The 24,330-nt window shown below is 44.1% G+C and overlaps 1 protein-coding gene across 2 annotated transcripts in view; it reads left to right on the top strand.

Annotated features, from left to right (window-relative positions):
• The window catches only part of grm3 (glutamate receptor, metabotropic 3), a 34,341-nt gene extending 10,445 nt beyond the window's left edge, over positions 1 to 23,896 (top strand). The window contains exons 4-14 of one of the 2 annotated variants that reach the window (XM_035642160.2): positions 2,287 to 2,847; positions 3,688 to 3,831; positions 6,449 to 6,718; positions 7,217 to 7,838; positions 15,355 to 15,597; positions 15,724 to 15,913; positions 17,143 to 17,452; positions 17,560 to 17,753; positions 17,948 to 18,080; positions 19,705 to 19,882; positions 20,542 to 23,896. In XM_035642160.2, the coding sequence (XP_035498053.1) occupies positions 2,530 to 2,847; positions 3,688 to 3,831; positions 6,449 to 6,718; positions 7,217 to 7,838; positions 15,355 to 15,597; positions 15,724 to 15,913; positions 17,143 to 17,452; positions 17,560 to 17,753; positions 17,948 to 18,080; positions 19,705 to 19,882; positions 20,542 to 20,618 (2,679 nt within the window). In that variant the 5' untranslated portion in view covers positions 2,287 to 2,529 and the 3' untranslated portion in view covers positions 20,619 to 23,896. Of the gene's footprint in view, positions 1 to 2,283; positions 2,848 to 3,687; positions 3,832 to 6,448; positions 6,719 to 7,216; positions 7,839 to 15,354; positions 15,598 to 15,723; positions 15,914 to 17,142; positions 17,453 to 17,559; positions 17,754 to 17,947; positions 18,081 to 19,704; positions 19,883 to 20,541 lie in introns of both variants that reach the window. The other variant, XM_035642161.2, reaches the window with a different exon arrangement.
• Positions 23,897 to 24,330: the final 434 nt, after the last annotated feature.

Raw genomic sequence — 24,330 nt, 5'->3', positions numbered from 1 at the left:
CTTCAAGAGCTGCCAATTACATTAGAGCACACTGTCACAGTTAGGCCTTGAGTGAAACTGTTTTTAGGGTCTCAGCTCCATAGATATGCATGTGGATATTCTGCAACACACACATACACACACACAGACACACACACACACATGCACATTTTTGTGCTTGGACACAATCGCACAAAAGCAACTACATCTCTATCCTTGTTGTAGTGTTGTCCTCGAAAGTGAGCTCAATACATTTTTCGAAATTGGTCTCCAATAATGATGTGAATTGGGCCAAAGAGTTTATTTTTTATAGACTTCTACTGGGAATAATTTAAAAAAGACAGTTTGAACAATAGATATAAACCTTTCATAGACACCATTAATGTCCTTTCCCAGCAGGAAACAACTTCTTAAAGCGAACTCATCAGGGACAAGGCGGACTTTACATAAAAGACCGTCAGGATACATCATGCATGTTTTACTTAACGGAAGTATTAGCACTCCAGTGTTCCTACAGTTTCATAAACATTTATAATATATTTATCATGTATCCAAAATCTTTGTGTCTCCTGATTCAGATGTCTTTTGATTGAGAGAGAGGAAAGCTGGGACATAGAAATAGTCTGCTTTTAGGTCAACCCTCGAAGAAACAGAGGTGTGTGCGTGTGAGTGTGGTGGGGGGGGGTTGTTTGTCTGTATGTGTGTATATTATATAGCAAAGTGGTAAATGTATGGCAGCTGCCTGAAGAAAAATTGGAGCTGCCTGCATCTAAGAGAAGCTTTCATCCTCCTACCTGCCCACCAAAGATGGGAGGCATACTCTCTCTCTCTCTCTCTCTCTCTCTCTCTCTCTCTCTCTCGCTCTTTCTCACACACACACACACACACACACACACACACAAACACACAGGATTTAGGCAGGAGATGTCAGCAATCCACAGAAACTACAAGCCTTCACCTTGGTCTAGAAATGTGTACAGTGTGATTGACAGCTGGTCCGTCCTATAGGTGCAGGTGCAGGTGGACGTGCAGTAGATGAGCTGTCAGTCAGACCCACCCCTGCTCCTCCAAATATGGTTACTTCTGTTTTGTTTTTTTTAAAACAAGATGAAGTTGTGCACAATGCTAAACTGAAGGCTTCAAAATTGCCATTCACAAACTAATGGGTGACGTCACGGTGGGTCGCCACTTGGTTAAACTGGTAGCTCCTGTCAAATCTGGAGCTGGGACATGAAGTACATTCATCATTATTGGCTACTCTAAGCATCAACCAATGTACACAAACATTGTGTTTATACTGGGGACATGTTCATTTGCTCTCCAGGAGTATTGGAGTATTTTAATACGTTTGCATTAGCTAAATAGTCTAAACGGTAAACACATATGGAAAGTGGGACTTGAGCAAGAATTGGTGATATACTATCTCTGACTGATCAACATTGTGATCCCTTGAGCCCAAAAACTCACCTAAAAAGTTACCCTCACTCCAACTCTCCCCACTACACCAGACAGCTCCTGTTGAGCAACATGCACTCCCTTGATGTGCGACATGCCATGTTTGTTGTTCGCTAGCTCTATTATCTGTTGAAATATTTCAGGCTGTCTCAGACAAAAAGGGAAGGTGGAGAATGTTATTGAACGACACAGTCAGAACATCAGAGTGATATCTTTAATTGAGTTGAAAGCTATGATAAGCAGCATCAGCTGTTGTGGGCCTCATTGTTGTCAGTTTGCGTCTTTCATGGTGAAATTATGCAGGGGAGAGGGGGAGCAATATATCTGATAACACGCATACACACACACACACACACACACACACACACACACACACACACACACTTAGGGGTATGAACTCATGTGCGAGCAGAGAATTGTTGGAACAGATATCAGATTAGAGAAGCTTTTCTGATCTGTGGCATGAGAAGACTGGGCTCATGTATCAACCAGTCATCTGAGCTGGTTAATCCTGATACAACCAGGGGCAAACACACACATGCTCACTTTAGAAGACAGTTTACAGGGTGATGTAAAGGAGGGGCAGGTTGGAGAAGAGCGGGTACAATCTGCAAACAATTCCTTATCCCTTTTAGTCATGGCCTGGCTTTGGCTGTGAAGCGGAAACATCTTTGAGCCCTTGTTTAAGTGTCCCCAAACTCCAATAAAGGTCCACTTTGCTGTCTCCATACTTCATAGTAACACTTACAAAAGTGTTTCATCATGCAGCCTCTGACAGCTTGTTCATTTGTCAAGTGATATGTGTGACTGAGTTGTGTCTCCATCTTCTCCTCGCCACTTCTCTCCAAGCAGGACTGATGTCCAGATGGTGTGCCCCTCCATGTGCGGTCCAGCTCAACTCTCCCTGACTGTTTCATGGGCCACAAACCGACCCAAGCATCCACGGCCACTTGATTCAACCCCACCAAACACTGTACACCTCACCCTAAACCCCCCACCCCTGACCTTCACCCCCAGTCCCTCAACTCCCTCTGTTTCACTCTCGGTCAAGTGTCCCCTCGCGTTTCGTCAGACCTAACCCTCCCTCAGCCCGACATGGTGGCCAGCATTCCCGCTCTACTCTTGGTCATGATGTGTCGGGGCGTCCTCCCCTTTGTCGGAGACCCACCTCCACCCCGCCGAGAGATCCGCATTGAGGGCGACCTGGTTCTCGGCGGATTGTTCCCCGTGCACGAAAAAGGTTCTGGGATGGAGGAGTGTGGTCGCGTGAATGAGGACAGAGGGATCCAGAGGCTGGAGGCCATGCTGTTCGCCATAGACAGAATCAATATGGACAACATTTTGCTGCCCGGCGTGTCCCTTGGGGTTCACATCCTGGACACCTGCTCCAGGGATACCTATGCACTGGAGCAGGTGTGTGAGTACGGTCACAGTACATAAACTCTGTTTGAGATGATTCTGGACCGTGTTAAATAATACTTTTCTCATCTGAAGTTTACGCCCCCAGCCATTTAAAAAATGCTGTTCACATCATGTGTAGGGTGTAATCATCGAAATGTTAATGAAAATCGCTTTAACTTTCAGTTGCACAAGATGCTGTTTACTTTACAACTTGTCTTATGCAAACAATTTACAAAACTCCAACAAACCACTTGCATATCTTGTTATGTCCTATTTGAAAGTTATAATTTATATTTACAGCTGAGTTAGAGCTTTTGTTCTCCAAGACAATCGCCTGTTTTTCTGTTGTACACTGCTCCGCTCCGTCGTAGCTGCATTCACCAGCAAACGCTGACACAACTTTTCAAATACGGCACAGTTCAGACACAGTTTGTTTAATTGGCTACTTGTTCTCTAGTCCTGCCAGGCCGCTTGAACTTTTTGCTGCATTTTATATTGAAAATGCTGATCCGCAAAGTAAGTTGTGGTGTCAGAAGTAAAAAGCTAATGTTCAGGTAAAATGAATGCACTTGTAATTCTATTCATCTACTCCGATAGAAGGAAGGGTTAGGGTTAGGGTTAGGGAAGTCTCGTAGTAATTAACTTGAAATTTGGACCCTGTACTCAGAGCATTAAGAGCTTCTTCAAAAAGAAAAAAAGACTTATCAATCAGTCTTTTAAGTTTCATGTTTCTTACATAATTGCCACATAAAGAACATAATTCACACGTTGATTAAGAACTAATAAAGGATATACACCATATGCGCCACAATATGGTACAGATAAATTGATTCATGTGCTTGTGTTGCCCAGGCTCTGGAGTTTGTGAGAGCTTCCCTCACCAAGGTGGACGACACAGAGTTCATCTGTCCAGACGGATCTTACGCTCTGCAGGAGGACAGCCCACTCGCGATTGCCGCAGTCATAGGAGGATCCTTCAGTAGTGTCTCCATACAGGTAACACGCTAGTTAGAGGGATGTTCATGCAAACATATCACATACCACTATCTACTTTTAACTTCTTCTCTTAACTTCTTCTGCGTCTTCTTTCTTTCTTTTACTCGTCCTTGCACACATTGCGTGCTCCAGAGTGCAATGGCTGACTTCCACTGACATGGCAGCGCCAGTGTTTCGAGTGTATGTGATTACAAATATGTGTGTGTGTGTGTGTGTGTGTGTGCGCGTGCGTGCGTGCACTTGTTTCTTAGAAGTTTCACTGGTGTGTCCTTGTGTGTTTCCCCAGCTCTTGTAGCACTTGTGACGGAGCCTCGGAAATTTGCATAGTTTAGCATAAAACCTCCTTCTCCCTCACTCCTCTGTGGCTGCACAAAAGCCTCCTCCTATCAGTCCTTAAATCCCTAATCTCTGCAACTGTCTCTCTGCCTTCTCTTCCTCACCCTCTCTGTCTTCTCTCTCGCTCCCATTTAATGTATTTCCTTTTTTTTCTTCTCTTTTTTTTACAGTCCCTTAAATCTTCGCTTTTTTCCTTTTTCTCTCCTTCTTTATATGCATTCAGAGGCGTCCCTCCCGGCTATTTGGGCAGAGATCAGTGTATGCTGACCTCAGCCCCCTTCTTCTTCTTCTCCTCCTCCTCCTCCTTCCTGGGGCAGCCATTGTTAACACATCTACTCTGTTTCTTGTCCTTCATCAAACATAATTATCCCTTGTTTTCCTGCAACTCATTCTTGTTGTTGCTTCTGCTGTTGCTTTTCCTTTTTTTTTTTATACCTGTCTTTTCTGAGCGCTGTTCACAAGACCTGAACTGTGCTCTGCTTTCTGATCTCTCACCAGTGAAGCTAATCTAGCTACTCCTTCTTGCCTCTCTGCTGGCCTCTCTGCCAGTCTGTCTCTTGCTTCTAAATGAAGTAATGGGGAATTATTTTATGTTTAACCATGCATAACTAAACTCTATTGTCTTGAGGCCATTTACTTTGCAGGCACCATTCCTCCCTTTCGTTCGCACGTGTGTGTGTGTGTGTGTGTGTGTGTGTGTGTGTGTGTGCTTGTGTGTGTGTGTGTGTGTGTGTGTGTTTGAGTGTGTGTGTGTGTGTGTGTGTGTGTGTTTGTGTGTGTGTATGTATGTATGTATCTCTCCGTGTGCGTGTGTGTGACTTGCATTCCAAGCATAAAATACACAGCATCCCTCCACTGCACCAATTTTTTCCTCCTTCCCTTTAATTTTTTCTTAACTCTCATATTCAGCCCATTCCCATCCCTCTCTCAAAAGAAAGGAGCAGCCTTCACTAACAAACTTAACTGTCTGTGTCCCTACAGACAGGCCTCATAGCTATCTGTGGTCATTGTTTAGTGGAAGGTAATGGAGCAATGCGGTGGAATTTTGCAGCATGACCTTCCCCGACATTTAAGTCAACTGCCATCTTAAAACCATAAAACTATAAGCAGCCGCCTGTGTGTGTGTCTGTGTCAGGTGTTCATGTATGTGTCGACCTGTCCTTGTGCACATCCGTATATGTGTCTAATCTTCTACATTATTAGTCTAATGAGATTCTGACATGATGTCAAAACAGCTCATCAACTGAGCCGCGAATGAAATATAGAAAAGCCCAGAGTGATGCGCTCTAAAAGGATTAAACTGAGGCAAGAACAGAATGGCTGTGTAGTTTGTGTCTATTTTTGCCTGCGTGCGTGCATGTTTGATTGTGTATGTTTACGTCTTTGTGAACGAGTGTGTGTAGCAATTAGATTTCCACTGTTAGTGTTGGTGTCTGTGACTGAAATTGTAATGAAGCGAACGTGAACAAATCCAACAAATCAATAGTAAAAGGGAATATTCTATGGACATCAGAGGACCAAATGATGTACATCACTAATGCATGAGTCAGTGATTTTTGTGTGTGCGTGTGTGTGTGTGTGTGTGTGTGTGTGTGTGTGTGTCTTTTATCTTTAAATAATCACATTATGCATGAAGAAATTCATATCAGCAACAACATTATAAATATGCTCAAATTTTTCCTTTGATAAATAAAAATACATTTGTTAAAGGATTATTTCCATTATCCGTGTGTCTAATTTCCAAATTATTTGTCAATGTGCCAATCGTTTTCGATCAGACCTTGATTACCTGCTTAACCGAAGAGCTCGGTTTTTTAATTCTAGTGCTGCTCTTAGGGCAATCCATATTTTTCACAACACAGAGATTTTGTCAACCTGTGTAATATTCCAAAATATGTTGTTTTTTCTTGTACGTATTTTCTTTGATGCTTCATCACTGTCCACCAGTTTCCCACTTTGTGTTTACTTGTACGCTTCTTTCAGGTGCCCCGTTGAATGTACAGTCATTGGCTCCAATGCTCCAATGCTGCCACCTGCACTGTGGACATGTAAAGTGTGATCAAAATCAGTCAAGTTTACTTTGAATTCTGAAACGAAAGAATTTGCTAAATATTTCTTTATTAATTCATGTCTTTGTGTGACTGATAAACAATCTAATCAGTTAATGAAAGTTCTGTTCCCATGATTCATTGGAAACTTGTGATAGTGTAATTTTCTAAAAGTAGATCCTAGATTGTCTCATCTGATTTATGTCCTTTTTTTTCTGTATCTCTTCCCTCAGGTTGCCAATCTTCTCAGGCTCTTCCAGATCCCTCAGATAAGCTATGCGTCAACGAGTGCCAAACTCAGCGATAAAACCCGCTATGATTACTTTGCCCGCACGGTGCCCCCTGACTTCTATCAGGCCAAAGCCATGGCCGAGATCCTCCGGTTCTTCAACTGGACATACGTTTCCACCGTGGCATCTGAGGGTGATTATGGTGAAACCGGAATAGAGGCCTTCGAGCAAGAGGCACGCATGAGGAACATCTGTATCGCCACTTCAGAGAAGGTATAGGGCATGCTATAGAATTCAATAGATTCTTTTTTTTTGTGGTCCAATCTGCATGAATATAAGAAACCACTGCTGAAAGCCAAATACCAAAAAAGCAGAATTTCAATCTGAAGTGTCACTGTGATATATGGCCGGAAGCTGCACCAATAACAATGAACAGGGCGCTTAAATTGCGAGCTTATAAAAGTTTGTCTTCATGTCTTATCTTGTCTTACACTAAAATGGGGTTTATATTACACTGGTCTTATCAGTTGCGAACCAGAAAATGAAACCTTATCTCTAAAACTAATTCTCTGTGCTTCCACTGTCACATTTATCATCTCATTTGCTAGGGCGGTGCAGGTTTGTGTGAGGCTGAAGTACAGAATACTTTTATTTTTTAACTTGTTTCTTCCTATTAATGAAATACTGTTTGTTGCAGCTATGAACCTTAAACTTATTTGAGAGTAGAATAAGCATTTACAGTCTACATCTGCTCTATGTCTTTCTGTCCAGGTGGGGCGTTCAAACGCTAAGAAGTCCTATGAAGCCGTGATCCGTCAGCTCCTCCAGAAACCAAATGCCCGCGTGGCTGTCCTCTTCCTGCGCAGCGACGACGCCAGAGAGCTGCTGGCAGCTGCTGCTCGGCTCAACACATCCTTCATCTGGGTGGCAAGCGACGGCTGGGGTGCACAGGAAAGCATTGTCAAGGGAAATGAGGTCACCGCCGAAGGAGCCATCACACTTGAGCTGGCAGCCAATCCCCTGCCAGAATTCAACCGCTACTTCCTCAGCTTGGACCCGGTCAAAAACCACCGCAATCCCTGGTACAGGGATTTCTGGGAGCAGAGGTTCCAATGCTCTTTAGGTGGTGGAGGAACCGGAGGAGGGGCAGGTGTTGGACTGGGGGAGACACACCTCCTCCCACCATGTGACAAGGACTTGTCAATGGACAAGAATAACTTTGAACCTGAGTCAAAGATCATGTTTGTGGTGAACGCAGTGTACGCTATGGCTCATGCCCTTCACAACATGCAACGGAGTCTGTGCTTCAACACCACCAAGCTGTGCGACAGCATGAAGGCGTTGGACGGGCGCAGACTCTACAGGGATTACATCCTCAATGTCAGCTTCACAGGTGAGACGGCTAGAGCGTGGTGAGGAGAGTGAAGAGTCCAAGATAACTAAGTGAATGATGGAGAAGAAGTTGGGGAGGAAAGGGGGGAAGGTAAGCAAGGAGAAGACAGGGATGTGAGAGCTATGCCTAGTTAACAGTCCTCTCATGAACAACACAGGAATGTTGTCCTTCTCCCCAGCCAACGCAGACAAGCCACAGAACATAGCAAAGTGAGACAAATCCGCTTAATTGCTATGTATTGTCGGATCCAGCCTGCCATTGACACCTATTAGCCATGCGTAATTGATACGACACTACAAAGTTGCTTTGAGGAACGAGGGCTTCAGTTAATCCGTCGGACATATTCTTCTCTCTTGCACTAATGAGATTGTGTGTGTTATAATAGCTCCTATAGCATGCAGCCTGTCTGTCAGTCTCTGTAGAATTGGGAGAGAGGTACGGATTGGCTTGACTGACAGATGGTGTACAAAGGAAGCCTTTATAAATAAACTGCTGTGTCTCAGGGACTGACAGGTTTAAAGGTACTTATTCCTCTGCCAACTGTGACCAGGAGCAGGCATCAAAACAGCCAGACAAACAGCACTAACACGGCAGCTTTGCCACAGGACGCTGGGGGGACAGAGAAAGAGAGGGAGAGAGAGAGAGAGGGAGCATGAGGAAGAAAGAATGGCATCCCATTTGGAAGGGAAGGAAGCTAACAGATAAGACTGACGTGGAAGTTAAGGTGAGAAAAAAAAAGAGACTTTGACTCAAGGTAAAAGGGGTTTAAGACAGAAGGAGAGATGGGGAGGGAAGGAACAAGGGAGAACTGAGGCAATGCCGGAGTGGGACAGTGTGCGTCAGCAGAAGAAGAGAGGATTCTCTTTGAAATTCTCCATCTTCATTTCTGCTTCAAATCAAAGGACTGGGAGCATTTTCTGTCTGAGGACGAGTGGAAGTGAGAGAGCGAGATGATATAGTCAAGGCGACTGCAGTCCCAGCCTCCCGTTGGCACAGTTGGTAACCACTCCCATATAGGATGTTGACAGCGAGGGACAGAATACATATGCGGATGGACACATATGAAGAGTTTTAAAAGTTTAATAATGTGGAGGAATTATGAGAGGAGAGGAGAGGAGAGGAAGTGTGAATCCCATCTACAAATATTGATGTCTGATCACCTCCCTTACGTTCCCCTCTCCCTCCCTCCTTTTCATCACTGATGTACTGTATGGCCATGAGGCGCATGTCCTTATTCTGGATCAGCGAAAGAGTAACAGAACGGATCTTGAGTTCTACACAGCTCAGTGTCAGTGGCGATGGTGACAGCGGGGCAAACTGTTGTTTCGGTAAAATAAATAAATAAATGCATCCAAAGAATCTGTCTCGATGAGACATGGGGGGATTGTTGAAGGTGGCGTTACAGTCAAACAGGGAACTGTGGCAGCAATTGTTTTGAGTTGGTTAGCCCTCAATGACTCACTCTCACTGCTGTGCATACAGTATACATCTTTAGAAGGAAGGAGCTGAGGTGAGTCGAGGTTGAATGTGGGGTATGAATACTGCAGCATCACCGCATCTCCGCAGTGCTCTCAGTCTGAACTGTTGCTGACGGGAAAACCAACACTGTTCAGCTCTCTCTCTCTCACTCCCATCTCCTCCTCCTTACACACACATGCATGTTCATTAGTAATGCGTTGCACTGCATCCGAGTTTGATCTCACTTAGATCTTCATGCTTCCCGATAAGCTGATTTACTACCCCGGCTCTTTAACTTCACATTTCACAACAGAGCAAGCCGCCTTTAACTGTGATCGGGCTGTTTTGTTATGTGTTACCGACGGCGTATGTGGTGCACTGAGGCAGCGTGTTGTGTGGTTAGGAGATGTGGTTTCATATGCTGCTCTCTTCATCTTGCCTCATCTCGCTAGTTGCTATGGTAATGAAGCCGACACTATTTCCCATTGTTGAAGTGATCTGGTAGATCATGGGAACTGCTCCCGCCAGACCCAGTGGCATATTTCCGCTTTTTTTTTATGAGGCCCTGCTACATACTTCAAACATAAAGCACACACTTACATACGCACAGGAGACACATACGTAAACACGTGCAAAAACAGTAAGCAATTTTACAAAGAGGCAGCTTGAAATGCTTTTTTTTTTTTTTTTAAACCAGTATGAAATTGCAGACACCCCCAACCCACACACTCCTCAAAGCCATCATTCAACTCCCACCCACCCACCACCGCGATCTGCAGCAAACAGATCAGTATAAACACACATGCACGCAGTCTTCTGTTCAAATAGTGGTGATAGATGTGATATTCCCCCTTCTCTGTGCTGTGTGTGTGTGTGTGTGTGTGTGTGTGTGTGTGTGTGTGTGTGTGTGTGTGTGTGTGTGTGTGCGTGTGTGTGCGTGTGTGTCTGTGATAGCAGAGGCGGTGTGCCTTCAGGGCCATATTGAGCAGAGAGCTTACTGCAACGTTTAGATGATGGAGAACAACCTTCACTCCTTCTCTCCCTCTTTTTCCCTTCACTCTCTTCCTCTGTCTGTCTGTCTCTCTGTCTCTGTCACTCCCTGTCTTTCTGTCCCTCCTTCTCTCGCTCTCCATCACTCGCTCTTTCCATATATCTCCGTGCCTTTATCTTTGTCACCCAGAAAGTGTCCCACAGTCTCCACAGTCTAAAACAGCACATCCCACTCAGACTTCACAAGGTTCCTCTCCTGCCCCCACCCCCTCTCTGTGCCGATTGTTCCTCCACTCCACCACACTCATCCTTCCATCCATCCTTCACCTTTTCTCTATTGATTCCACCATCTAAAAGGCTTTCGTCCATACACCTATATCTCTGCTGCCGTCACATCAGTTTCTTGCTTTTCTATGTTGCTATCTCCTCCCCTATTTCTTGTATTCTTCTCCCTTGTCACTTCCCTCTTTTCTCTGGCCTTATCTTGTCTCCCGGCTCATCCTCCCTCCCAGCATCTCCTGCTTTTGGCCAGCCGCCGTTTCCTTCTTTTGTCTTCTCTATCTCACCACCTTTCTTTCAGTCAAGCCTCATCCCTCTGCTGCAGCACCTTTCCTCCTATACATTTCTCGCCCTTGTTGTAGACTCTCTCTATTCCCTTGTGGCCTGTTGCTCCATGGCCCACGGAGAACCTCAGTCCCAGCGGACTCAATCTGCAGGGAGAACAAATATAGCTAATGTGATCTGTCTGTGTGTGTGTGTGTGTGTGTGTGCGCGCGCGTGTGTGTGTGTGTGTGGGTGTGTGTGTGCGTGTGTGCGTGTGTGTGTGTGTGTGTGTGTGTGTGTGTGTGTGTGCGTGCGTCTGTTCATCCATATCTGTATATGCTCAGGGATGTGTCCCTTCACTCTCTCTCTGTGGGGCACAGATGTGTAAGATCATTAACCCCTGATGGAAGAAAATAGGGGGAAGAAATGTTGGTCACACTATTAAGAGTGCAATGTAATTGTATCTATATATTTTACCAGAAACTGGTGTGTATTCATGCATCAGACGTAATGCACTATTTATTTTGTTAATCTTAAATCAGGATTAAAATGGGGATCGAGGTGAATTGATGCTCAGAAAAATAATTCTCTATTACCTTGCCAAGAACTAATCAACAGACAGTTTTTGAATTTTTAGTCACACAATGACAGAAAGAAAAGAAACCCCCCTCCCAAAAACCTGTATGCCTCTTTCTTCCAACTTTTAGATTATTTATTCCTTCCAAGCCCCTTTGCCTCATCTCTCTCTGTCTCTCTCTCTCTCTCTCTCTCTCTCTCTCTCTCTCTCTCTCTCTCTCTCTCTCTCCCTCTCTCTCTCTCTCTCTCTCTCTCTCTCTCTCTCTCTCTCTCTCTCTCCCTCTCTCTCTCTCCCCCGCTTCTAATTCCCACAATCCCCCTTGGGCTTCGCTTTAGCCCGACATGGCCGAGAACATAATTAATTTCTCAGATTCTGAATGAAAAGCCTGTTTTGGCCATGCTTCTAATTAAGCTAGAATAATAAGGTGTTTTCTCTAGTTAGCAGGAATAACTCAATGTCTCACAAAAATTAAGGTTTTGGTTAGGTTCCGTTACAGCCGTTTGTGTCATCAAACTTTTCTTTTTAAACTGTTAGTTGTATATTTGGTGGGCCCAAGGTAATTGTTGTCACGTTTACAAAGAGGAAGAGCAGATTTTTGGATTTCAAGGCAATTAAATGTGTGTAAGGATGGACAACATGACAGCTCCAAAAGTTAAGCTGAATCATCTCGATCGCTCCCTGATGGCTGCCTGCAGTGTAGATCATAAAACCTGCCTCCTCCATGTTACCGGATGGGACACGGACTAAACCCCAAAAATAGTACATGCTAAAAAAAAATTATGCAATTTATAAGTGTCTGTTTTTTTAGAGGTCGTTGTTATCACACTGATGTATGTCCATGTGTTGATTTTTTTCTAGTAAGTTTGGTTTGAATTATTAATTTGGACCAGTGTCCAGGATATTTTTCCTTCATTTTCATAAGGGAGTGGAGACGCGTCACCCTTTCTTAATATACATTAAACATGTCAATCAATCAATCGCTTAACTCAATGGTAAACTGTATCCAGTGCACTTCAGGTGTACAGCGTGGTTGATATGGGGAGAATGTCACTGAAAGGCATTGGTCCACCTTTGAATGCTGATGACACCTGGCAGAGATGTGGAGTCACTCAGTGCTGTGAGTAGTGCTGAGGGCTGAACCCACTGTGGGTCTCAGCTGCACTGAACAGAATCATAAATCTTCACTTTTTTTGGGCTTAGGTTGTTTGACAGTATGTGTTAAGACACGGCAGGAAAGCCCTCCAGTCGCTGTTAGGAAGCAGTCGTCACATTCAATTCTTCAAATGACCAAATTGGTCATCATCTGCACAATTCAAATGCTTTTTAGCCACACAAGCTACTGGATGAATTCCCATGGAATTCAGATATTAATGTTGACATTCCCATCAGCCTCAGTTTAACTTTAAGGTTGCCTGCTATGTGAGGACGCAAATTTCATCAAATGTTGCTCCAGTCATTTTTCGGAACTTTTCCTGCCAGCCCCTTAGTCAAATTTACGGAAAATGTCCAAGTGAGCCATTATGAGAATGCAGCAGTAAAAATTCTCCAGAAGGTTCAGGGCGCGTGAGTGGGCGCTATACCCAGGCGCCACCCCTCACCTGAAGGTTCTGGGAATGTTTCTGCTGTTGTGAACGCGTCTGACCAAGACCATCTTCTGCTGCGTCCAAAATGTCCAGACACAATTTTGCAGTTATTTTCCAGAGTTCATATAGAAACAGCTTTATTCTTGTTTAGTCAAAACCAAAATCCTTTGTTCTCTGGAACTCGTTACTCACCAAACTTTTAAAGGACCAGTTCATTGCTGAGGAGAATGAGTGTCGTCCCTCAGTCAAGGACCTACACTGCCCGTATCAGCTCTCTGCCGACACCAGAGGAGTGTTGGTGGCCTTCGCCAGCTCTAACTTGCACCCGCATACACTTTCTTGATAAGCTGCTCTGTCATGTCAGCAAGGTCCCTGATGTTGGTTCGAGGAAGGACTCACCAGTCCCCTCAGTCTATTGCTCTCTGAATGGGATCTGTTAGAGGGAAGTCAAGGACAAAGCAGCGTCCGTAAACGGGTCCGTGGGCTAATGTCGTTATCTCTTTAGTCTGTATTACACGTAATTACCACATACAGCTAATTAGGCTTCAGCTCACATCTATGGTTCTAATAAGATGCAGTTATGATAATTAGCTAGTGGCAAAGTGTTTCTGTGAGTGTGTATGTGTGTCTAAGAGGAGGAGGCCCAGCTTGTTTTATTGCCCTGTGTTATTAGCAGACTTTATTATCTGCCAACTTGCAGTATAATGGATTAATTTATCTTCTTTGCCAAAGATATTATCAGCACCTCCTTATTGAAATCATTTTCATTTAGCTGTCACCCTAAACATCTAGCTCGAAATTCCAAAGAAGACTTGACACTTAAAATTTCCTGTAACAGAAAGAGAGAGAGAGAGAGAGAGAGAAGAAAGATAGAAGGCAGTGCTGTCTCTGTGATTTATGGATTTCATAAACCATAACCCTCTCTGCTATCATCTGACACACCATTCTTCTCTGAACACATTGAGCTTCTCAACAATAGCACAGCTTTAGCCCTTGTCATTGTTGCATGGACATACACACACACACATACATTTTACACACACACACACACACACACACACACACAACACTAACAGCAGGATCAGAGCTCTGGTTCTGTCAGCACAGTCTTCCACAGAGCTCACAGCAATACCCTAACCATCACACTGTAAAGTAGAACCTAATGGAGCTTCCACATGTGTGTGTGCGTGCACACCCTCTCTCTCTCACACACACACACACACACACACACACTTTTCAGCTGAACAGTTTATTCGTAGTCTGTGTTCTGATTCATTCCACTGATCCCAAGCCTTAGCCTATGTTTGGAGAAAGAAGTTGGCCTGGGATTTCTTCCGTTATCCAATTACACAGAGATATGAGGAAGGCACAGTACAGTCAGCGCGGCTGTGCACTGAGGACCGAGAGTCTTGTTGTACGTTGAAGAGTGATGCTTTATAAACCTGGCATATGCCGCACTATCCCCAGCCACATCATCATCTGACAGGGGAGGCAGCAGCATATAACACACAGCCATGTACAGCGTGTCAGCAGCACAGAGTGGATTGCTCTGCTGTGAGGACAGACATGGCACTGTAGGAGTGACATACACTTGTCTAAGTCAAATAGGTCAAGTGTGAGCACTGTCACGCCCAACACTGCATGTAACACATCACAGAGCGTTGTATGGTCTTTTTTTTATCCCAGTCCATAGCTGCTTTTTGTCCTTGTTTTTGGTTGTTGCTTTTTTTGCACAGTTTCAGCATCCTGCCAATTTTACAATCTCTTCTGTTCCCACATCCTCAGGGTAGATGGTAATCCTTTCATAACAACTTGTATACAAACCAATTTGGCAGTTTCAGCAATGTACCTCCCTCACATAAGAGACCCAGAGGCTAATTCCATCAATGTGTGGGTAGCTATAGCGCTGCCCAGGGATTCAGTCCTCTGCCTTCATGCCTATGACTTTATGGGCAGTTTGTTAATGATGCATTTGGTAATAAACTTTCTCAGATCGAATTTTAGAATAGAAATAGAGTTTAATAGAGTTTTTGTCCCTATGTGACCTTAGGGAAGGATGGGAGGCCATTGATACACCAGACATCACCAAGCATACTAGGCATTTATAGCCTCTTAGCCAATACATTTGTAACTGGCTGGTCTTCAGTAATGAAAACCCTATTATAATGTCCTTCACAGTCTGATCTGGACTCCTAAAGCTTAACTGGCCATGGGTTATTGTCTCTGTCCTCACTACTGCTTTTAAGAGGCATCAGTGACACATCAATGGGATGATTGTTTGTGATTGTTTAGCTTTAATCTCCTCTTTTCCACTCATCTTATCGCTTTCTTTTCCATTCTTGGTCTCCTCTCACCCCCCCTTTAGCCCCTTTCTCTCCGCCGGGCAGTGAGACAGCAGTGAAGTTTGATTCCCAAGGGGACGGCATGGGCCGATACAACATCTTCAGCTACCAGCGCTCTGGCGACCGCTACGGTTACATGCCGGTGGGTGAATGGGCAGAGAGTCTGAGTCTGAGCAGTGAACTCATTCACTGGCCAAGGGAAGTGGTGCCCACCTCGCAGTGCAGCGACCCCTGTGAGCGTAATGAGATGAAGAAAATGCAGGCAGGTAGGAGACTGAATTTCAACAAGGTTCTTTTTTTTTTTTGTCATAGCAACGTATCATATCAAGCAGCCTCGCCATTTGAAAAATCTCAGGCTGTCACACTCTGCTGTTCATATTCCTGTCTCCCAGGTGAGTACTGCTGCTGGATCTGTACTGCCTGCGAGCCTCATGAATACCTGGCTGATGAGTTCACCTGCTCGCCCTGCGCTCCTGGCCAGTGGCCCACTGACGACCTGACGTCCTGTTATGACCTTCCTGAGGACTATATAATGTGGGAAGACGGCTGGGCCATTGGTCCAATTACTATTGCCTGTGCAGGGTGAGTGATAAAGAGTTGTCAGCATGGTGTCAGTTTGACTGGTCCTGAGAGGTGTAAGTGTGTGAATGTTGGTTTGGGTTAAGGGAACTGACTGTCAAGCTTTTGACAGTCAGACTCCCGTAAGAACAATACACGGAGAGTACGGAAGGTGATATTTTCTAGTCTTTCCTAAACCAAAACCACAAGAGCTTAAGTGTGAAGAGTGGATAAGGTAGGTAAAGGAATGCCTTGTTATTGTAGGCAGCAAACCAACCATACCAAAACATCACTTTCATACATTCAAGGCCAAAAGCACAATATAGTTTGTGGCTTTACAGGTTATGTTTAACAAAAAGCCCATTCACAAGCTCAGGATAAAATTAACAACTTTCTTCTGCTTCTTATTGAATTTTTGGGGAAGTTTACACTCCAGTATCTCCCATCGATGTTGAAAAGGAGTCTGATCTTGCATTGTTCCCTCTCATTCTCGCAATACACGTACTATACATCCCATTGCTGCAATACGTGAACAATGATGCTTCTTTATTATCAGCTGGCAACGATTCTGCTTGTAGATATGACTCAAGCTAACAATAGCTTAATGTTAAACTGCAGCTGCATCTCAATTCCAGGGCCACATCCTTTTTAGGCTACATTGGAAGACCGATTGCTTTCCCATTTCGAAGGCTCCTTCAAACCCAGCTGACAAATGTGTCCTTTCATTTCCCGAGCAACGAAGGATCCAAAGGGTGGATCCTTCTCGGCCCAATCTGACCCAGGATTTAATGGCCCCCGGTGACAAGCGTTCTCATACCCTGGGCACCTGCAGCCCCGTTGCTGGTGATGCAAATAGGAAACCCAGTGTAGACCAGACAGTCTGGTTTCAGTTTGACCTTGGCGGTCTGGGCGTCCTCCGAAGGATACCGCTCCTGAAATTGAGAAACAGCTTGTATTTATGCTTCATTACAAAGGAAAGCTTGACAAATGTAGCAACAGTAACTAAGGGGATTAGCAAAAAGCAAGTACCAGTTATGCTGATTTCCTAGACCATTTTCTTTGCACTTTTCCATACCTAAACAAAAACAATGATATGGACCTGTATTCATATATGAAGATTATTTGATTATTTTCCTATATTTTCCTGTATAGTCCAGCCCTATTTGTGTACCAACTTATGAGCAGCTCTTGAAAACTGTCACTCCATGAAACTCTTTGTCTGTCTGGCTGCATTACCCACCCCCTGTCCCCAGGTTCGTGTGCACTGGCCTGGTGTTCTGGGTATTTATCCGACACAACAACACACCGCTGGTGAAAGCTTCGGGCAGGGAGCTATGTTACTTTCTTCTCTGGGGAGTCTTCATGTCCTACGCCATGACTTTCCTCTTCTTGGCCAAACCCTCTCCTGCCATCTGTGCCCTGCGGCGACTCGGCCTGGGCACGTCGTTTGCTGTTTGCTACTCGGCCCTCCTCACCAAAACCAACAGAATTGCCAGGATTTTCAATGGCGTGAAAGACGGAGCGGGTGCAGTGAGGCCACGCTTCATTAGCCCGTCCTCTCAGGTGAGTGACTGCAGCATCGTGCCCATCAATTTGCATCAGTCAAATGGATGGATGGACAGAGAGTAGATCCTAATGACCTTACCTTTGTCTCCTCCCATCTTTTTCAGGTGTTCATCTGTCTGAGTCTAATCTCCGTCCAGTTAGTGATGGTGTCAGTGTGGCTGCTGCTGGAGGTTCCGGGGACAAGGCGCTTCACGTTGCCAGAGCGACGGCAGACTGTCATCCTCAAGTGTAATGTACGCGACTCAAGTATGCTGCTGTCACTGGGATACGACGTGCTCCTGGTCATCCTGTGTACTGTGTAAGTGTGTCATAGCATGGTGCCAAAGTCCTCTGCGTTCAACGATTGCACTTGGCTCCCAGAGTTTACTACAAATTGTTTCTGCTTCCAATTTCAGAAGCTGTTTGATTGTAACACAAATTTCTGTAGCGTAGGTATCTGTGTTTTTTCTCAATGGTGTCTGTCCATTGAAACATGATTCTCTCTCATTCTAGGTATGCCTTCAAGACCAGGAAGTGCCCAGAGAACTTCAATGAGGCCAAGTTTATTGGGTTCACCATGTACACCACCTGTATAATTTGGCTGGCCTTTCTTCCCATCTTTTATGTTACATCAAGCGACTACAGGGTATCTTGAACACACACACACACACACAAACACACACACACACACACACACACACACACACACATAAAAGAACAAATACTTGTTTCTGTGTTTTACATGGGAAAGTTTGACGAGAAAAGAAAAATCATATTCCTGTACTATGAAGTTACCTCTTGCAGCTGGCTAACTTAGCTTAGCATAGAAAACTGGAAACTGGGGACATCAACAAGTCTGTCCTGAGGTGATCAAATCCACTTACCGGCACCTCTAAAGCTCACAAATGTTGAAGAGTAGATATTAATTATAATATATTTTATCTGTAGATATTATAACACATTTGAGAATGGTATTGATTTTCTATAACTTTTGACAGGAAAGCAAATAAACTACTTGACTGTATGTCAGACCATTATTCCTGACCCTCTGGGAGGGGAGTCCCTATGATCGGACTGTGCGATCAGTGTTTTGTCTCCTCAGCGTTGACCATTACAGACACAGGTCACAAAACAGTCCGCACACAGGTGTTGTGGTGACTTAAAAAAAATATTTTTCTAATCCTGCTGGTAAATGTCCCAGCTCTGCAGTGCTGGGATGACAAAGAAAAAAAGACAGGCTGTCAAACTGCTGACACGTGTTCAGATTTAACAGCAGAGGGAAGTGAGTGTTCACCTGGTCCATACAAATCTTAAGCATGCACACTCAACACGCACACGCGTCCACAAACACACACACACACACACACAAACAGAGCACTGTATCAAAGGGCGTTAGAGTAGAGTGCTGATGCCAGGGCTGCTCGTTTGATACCCCCCACCCATCCCCACTCCTACCCCCCCTTCCCTCTCTCTCTCTCTCTCTCTCTCTCTCTCACTCTCTCTGGAAGTAAGCAATGCTTTGGCCTTGTAATCTGACTTTAAGATTAGTCAGGTAGGAACATAACATCATCAGCATGGACAACCATATATACTGTATACACACACAGTATGCGGTACTGTGATGTGCAGGGGATTGCTGTTATACACACCCGCTCCGTGACCCTCGTTGTCACTTTACAGCCGCACAAAGTCAGACACAGTAATGATTATGGCAACCTGAAAGGGACACATAGCAGACATGTTTCTTTTGAATGCCCAAGACAAACTTCTCCTCCGAGAGACAATAAAGACTAATCCTAATCCTATCCAAGGAAAGCACACGATTGTATTAAGCATTGATTTTGAACAATAAATTACAACGAATGGAGTTATATCTACCACTGAGATACTGTTGGCCTAAATCTCTTATTGATCTAGGCTGTAATTGTTATCCTCTGGACTCTTGCAAGGTCTACCAATACAGAGTTATATACTCTCACTTTACAGGCCTCACTGGCTTTGTCTACACATCAAAACTAGTGGATTACTTCAGGCGTTTTATGCTCAGTATTTAGTCCATCAAACTGGCTTCAATTTACTATTCTATTTTCTGTGAAGCACTTTTTAATACTCATTCAAAAAGTGCCTTTGAAGAATGTTCATTATTATAGATTATTATCGTCAGATTAGCGCTTAACAGCAATTACTTTGTTCTACATTAGCATAAGATTTATCCATCAAAGTCTGACAAGTCATTACCGTCTCCTCGTTCCCCCTGCTCTTCTCTGCAGGTTCAGACCACCACCATGTGTATCTCAGTCAGCCTGAGTGGCTTTGTGGTCCTGGGCTGTATGTTCGCACCTAAGGTCCATATCATCATGTTCCAGCCGCAGAAGAATGTGACCAGCCATAGGCTTAACCTCAATCGCATCAGTGTCAGCGGGGCTGCCACCACATACGCATCTCACGGTAAGTTACATGCAGTTACCTCATTTTTAAAGTGACGGGTTTAAAGCAGTACTCTCTTGCTGTCTTTTTTATTATGCGTCTGTCGAATGGCTCGGCTCAACGCTCAATATCCAGCACAGCAGACAGCCCCATGTTCCACCACAGGGAATACAACATCTTGAATTTTAAAGTACCCAGGGTTGTTTTATTTATTTATTTGTGTGGGGGATTTTGTTCCAGTAGAACAAAATACCACAAAAAAATACTATGACCTATTATTTACAATAATCTAAAATTATTAATGTTAGGAGTGTACTAATTCATTTTCAGAATCACACTCACAGTTATGACAAAAACAAACAATCAAGGAAAAACTTCATAGCACATGAAGAATGGAAAAAAATAAATGATAATAAGTCATTAGGATTACTCAAAAATGACTGAACCAATTAATTAAGGTCACTTGATTTTTTCTTCAGATTATATTGTAGCTTTAAATTGTGTGATAAATGTGTTGTTTCTAGTGTTATAAAAATGTGTTTCAATCCATTCCCTCCTAATCATTGAATAAGAATTGATTTTTTACCAGTTATATGTACAAATTTAATGTCTAAGAAATGCTTCAGCACTGTCTGTATAATGGTTTTGGCTTTCTTTCTCCTCGTTTCGTCTTTTCCCAGCTTCTGTCAGCGCCCACTACGTACCGACCGTCTGCAACGGGAGAGAAATTGTCGACTCCACCACTTCCTCCCTGTGACCACATACAAACCACTCTCTAAATCTGCCCCTGCGACTGTTAGCCAATCCATGAACACCATCCCCTTCCACCTTCTCTCCCCACCACATGCACATATGCATAACCCATACACCTACAAACAAACAAACAACCTTCCTTGTGGACTAGAACTGTATTGTTTCACAGATGTAGAAAGTGTGTAACTATAATTAAATTATTTTCTAGGGATGTACATACATGGAATCGACATTGTTGTAAGTAGAGAAACAAAAGAACAAAAAAAGTTTTTAGGAGGAATTTTGGAGCCTTTGTTTTTGATAGCTTTGTTATGATGCCGTGTAAATAGACATGCGCTTCATCATGGTAGGAGGGTGTGTGTCCCTCAGTCTGGATGCACATTTGTGGCTATGCTTGCCTCACCTGCAATATTCCACAGACTTTTTATTCTCATGCTTTTTTGTAGGTCTCATTGTAATAACTGATTATGTATGCATTTCTATTGTGTATCTTTACATTTGTATATTATACTACTGATGGTTCAAACAGCACAATGTTGACAGTCTTGTGATCCTAGAATGAATGGGGAAAGAAGCATAAACTGGATAGAAAATAACGGCTGGAAAAAAAAAATCCATCAAACTCATTGACTTTCTGTGTCAGAACCCAATTTTTTTTGTTTGAGAATTTGTCTTTTCACGTCTTGATAGATACGATTTCCATCCTAGATGTGTGTGAAGAAACCATTGTGGCTGTTTTTGCAGGAAAGTAGGTTTTGCTTTTGATACTTTTCTATTTCTGATCATGGAATCCCTTTATCTGAATGGCCATAGTTCCAGACATGTGTTCACCAAAGCAACAGTACTGTGTATTGCTGCAATGGATCGCTAATAATAACTAATAGCAGGGCTCGAAAAAGTACATCACTTGTATTTATTTTGCCTCAAAGCTTTCAATACAGACAGCGCTGTGAGAGTCCTGCCATCCAAGACAAATGGGTGTCTTACTGAAGTATTATGAATTTGTAATCAAATGACTCAAACTGTAATGAAGGAAAACAGGCTGCTTTGCTGAACACATGTTGAGTTTTTCCAACTACAGGCAGTGGTAGCTTGTGTTTTTGTGCCCAACAGATATGGTGATGTTTTGAATATGGCTATGTGCCTTAATTTATCATGATAGTGCTCCAGGCAGAGGTTGTGAGAGGAAAGAGTACATATTTCAGGGCAACACAATGCCAGTTAGTTTTATTTCCTTCCAAGCCTTCCGCCATTGATTGTTTACCTGAAGTGTTGAAACAGTGACAAAGGTTTTAATGACTTTCTCTGCACCCCTTCTTTCTCCAGCCTGAGATTGGGGGAGGGGAAACCCACCCGTCACACTGATTTTACATTTTTACAGCTTAGCAGCTCCGATAAAAGAAGGAAGGAGAAGAGAAGTTCATATACCATTAAGATGAAGTCATTGACTCGTCGACTTATTGAAGTGTGCAGTTTACATGCCTGTGTTAAATGTGTTGACGTTGAGAGGCACAGTGGAGCAGCTGGCCTCGGCAGTCCCAGAGAGGCTCACGAGAGGAAGCAGAGCACACAGTGTCAGCTGCTGGCAGAGCCCAGAACTCACATGCATAACATACTTTACACTTATCACAACATACAAACCCATCAAACTCGCTGTTTGTGGATGGAAATGTGAATCTGTTGGGTGACTTTCCTGAGGTAGGGGAGTAAATGGTAGAGAAGCTCATATGAATAAAGTTTTTCAAAGAAAATCTTATTAGCCTAAATTAGGGGACTAATTTAGCATCACAGCATATTTAATTTGTACTGTGCAAGATTTTTTGGCATTTAGGAAAATAATTGTTAAACTGATTTTAAATGGTTACCTACTATAATATGCTGTCTAAAATAAAAATGTGACTGTTATACTTGAAATTTCTAACAAAATATTTGATCTGAATCACTTATTCGCTTTCCCAGACCAGTTTTTTTTTTTTAAATCCAGGTTAAAAATAATTCAGCGGGTCGAGGCAGAGCTGTTGAACATTCATTTCTTGACCCAGCTGCACCTTTGCACAGCCAGTCTCCGTCAGCAGCCCCGTGATTATCACACTTAATGATTGATTGAAAGAATTTCGGGGGACGCACCAAGACGAGCCGACCTACATCGGGGCTCGTGTCTTAGGTGCAGAGAGCAGGCTGAGAGAGAGCGATGTGGCGGAGCAGAGGGGTGCTGCTGCTGGATTATGTAAAGCACTCCCACAGCCCAGAAGTCACAGTGCTTCCGTGGAAGCTCAAAGCATCTCAGAGATTCTGTCTTTGTTAGCAGAAAGCTTAGGCATTCACTCAGTGGTCCTGCTCCCACAAGATACACCCCGCATGGCAGGTTGCTATGGACAACCACCGCCACATCCGCTGCTGGAATGTGTGTTTGTCTGCCTGGATAGGAGGGTGGGAGGAGGGGTGAGGAGAGGGGGCGAAAGAAGAGGAATATAAAGAGGAAAACCGGGGTGCGGGTTCCGATTCAAATTGGCAGTGACTGATGAGACTTGGCTCAGCGAGGCCCAGTATTCTACTCCCTGCTTTTAATGGCCACACAAACAGAGCACTTAACCCCGATTCTCTTCTCGCTCAGTCCAGCGACTAGTCTCGGACAACGGTCTCACACTCTTCCTCTGACCCTCGCCTTCTCAACCCGCCTCAACCCTTTGACCTTTCCCCCGCTAACTTTGTCCACCTCGTCCCCGCTCTGTGTGTGAAACTTGCTGCTGAGTCGGTCTCAGCCAGGACCACCTAAGCCGCGCCAACAGATTGGTATAGCCCACACTTATACTGAAGCCCTCAGATCTGGGTGCCCACATCCAGCACATTCCAATGAGGCAGCCTTTAGGAGGCTGGAAAAGGGATGAGGGGAAGAAGCTGCAGACATTTGCATCGCTTTGAAATACATCACCTTTCTCACCACATTGCACCATCATATCACGCACCCACTTACTCTATCTGGAAGCTTCCTTAATTGGATTTAATCATGAATATCCCAGCTACGGACATTGTTCCTCTGTTCACCGTCTGCCAACTGCCATGTGCGCTACAACGGTCTCTGTGCTGTCGTCCCCCCTGCTACATAACAGAATGTGTCCTTGGCCTCTTGGCTTTGCAACAGGACAAGATCTCTGCGGCCAAATGAAGCTGAGGTCAAGCTGAACTCTGGAACTGGCTGCACACAAAGCAATAGTTCCGCGTTTATGATACGTGCAATAACGAGGCTGTGATGACATCATAATAAATAACAACAAGCAAATAGCCGGTGTTGTCTGCTCGTCCTTCTGTTTCTGATCTGTCCTGAGTTCAGCCAGCCTGTATGCAGAGTCAATAACCCTCAGCTAGAATCTGGATGTTGCATGCATGTGTAGATAGATTTATCTCTTCACAACATTACCAGCCCCTAACCACCACTTTCTCACTCTCTCTCTCTCTCTCTCTCTCACACACACTCACACACACACACACACACACACACACACACACACACACACACACACACACACACACACACACACACACACACACACACACACACACACACACACACACACACACACACACACACACACACACACACACACACACACACACACACACACACACACACACACACACACACACACACACACACACACACACACACACACACACACACACACACACACACACACACGGCTCTATTCATAGTGTGT

This window comes from Scophthalmus maximus, chromosome 7 (assembly GCF_022379125.1).
Source record: "Scophthalmus maximus strain ysfricsl-2021 chromosome 7, ASM2237912v1, whole genome shotgun sequence".
In the NCBI taxonomy this organism is placed as follows: domain Eukaryota; kingdom Metazoa; phylum Chordata; class Actinopteri; order Pleuronectiformes; family Scophthalmidae; genus Scophthalmus; species Scophthalmus maximus.
Note: the sequence above shows the minus strand (reverse complement) of the source record. Positions and strands in the feature narration are given on the sequence as shown.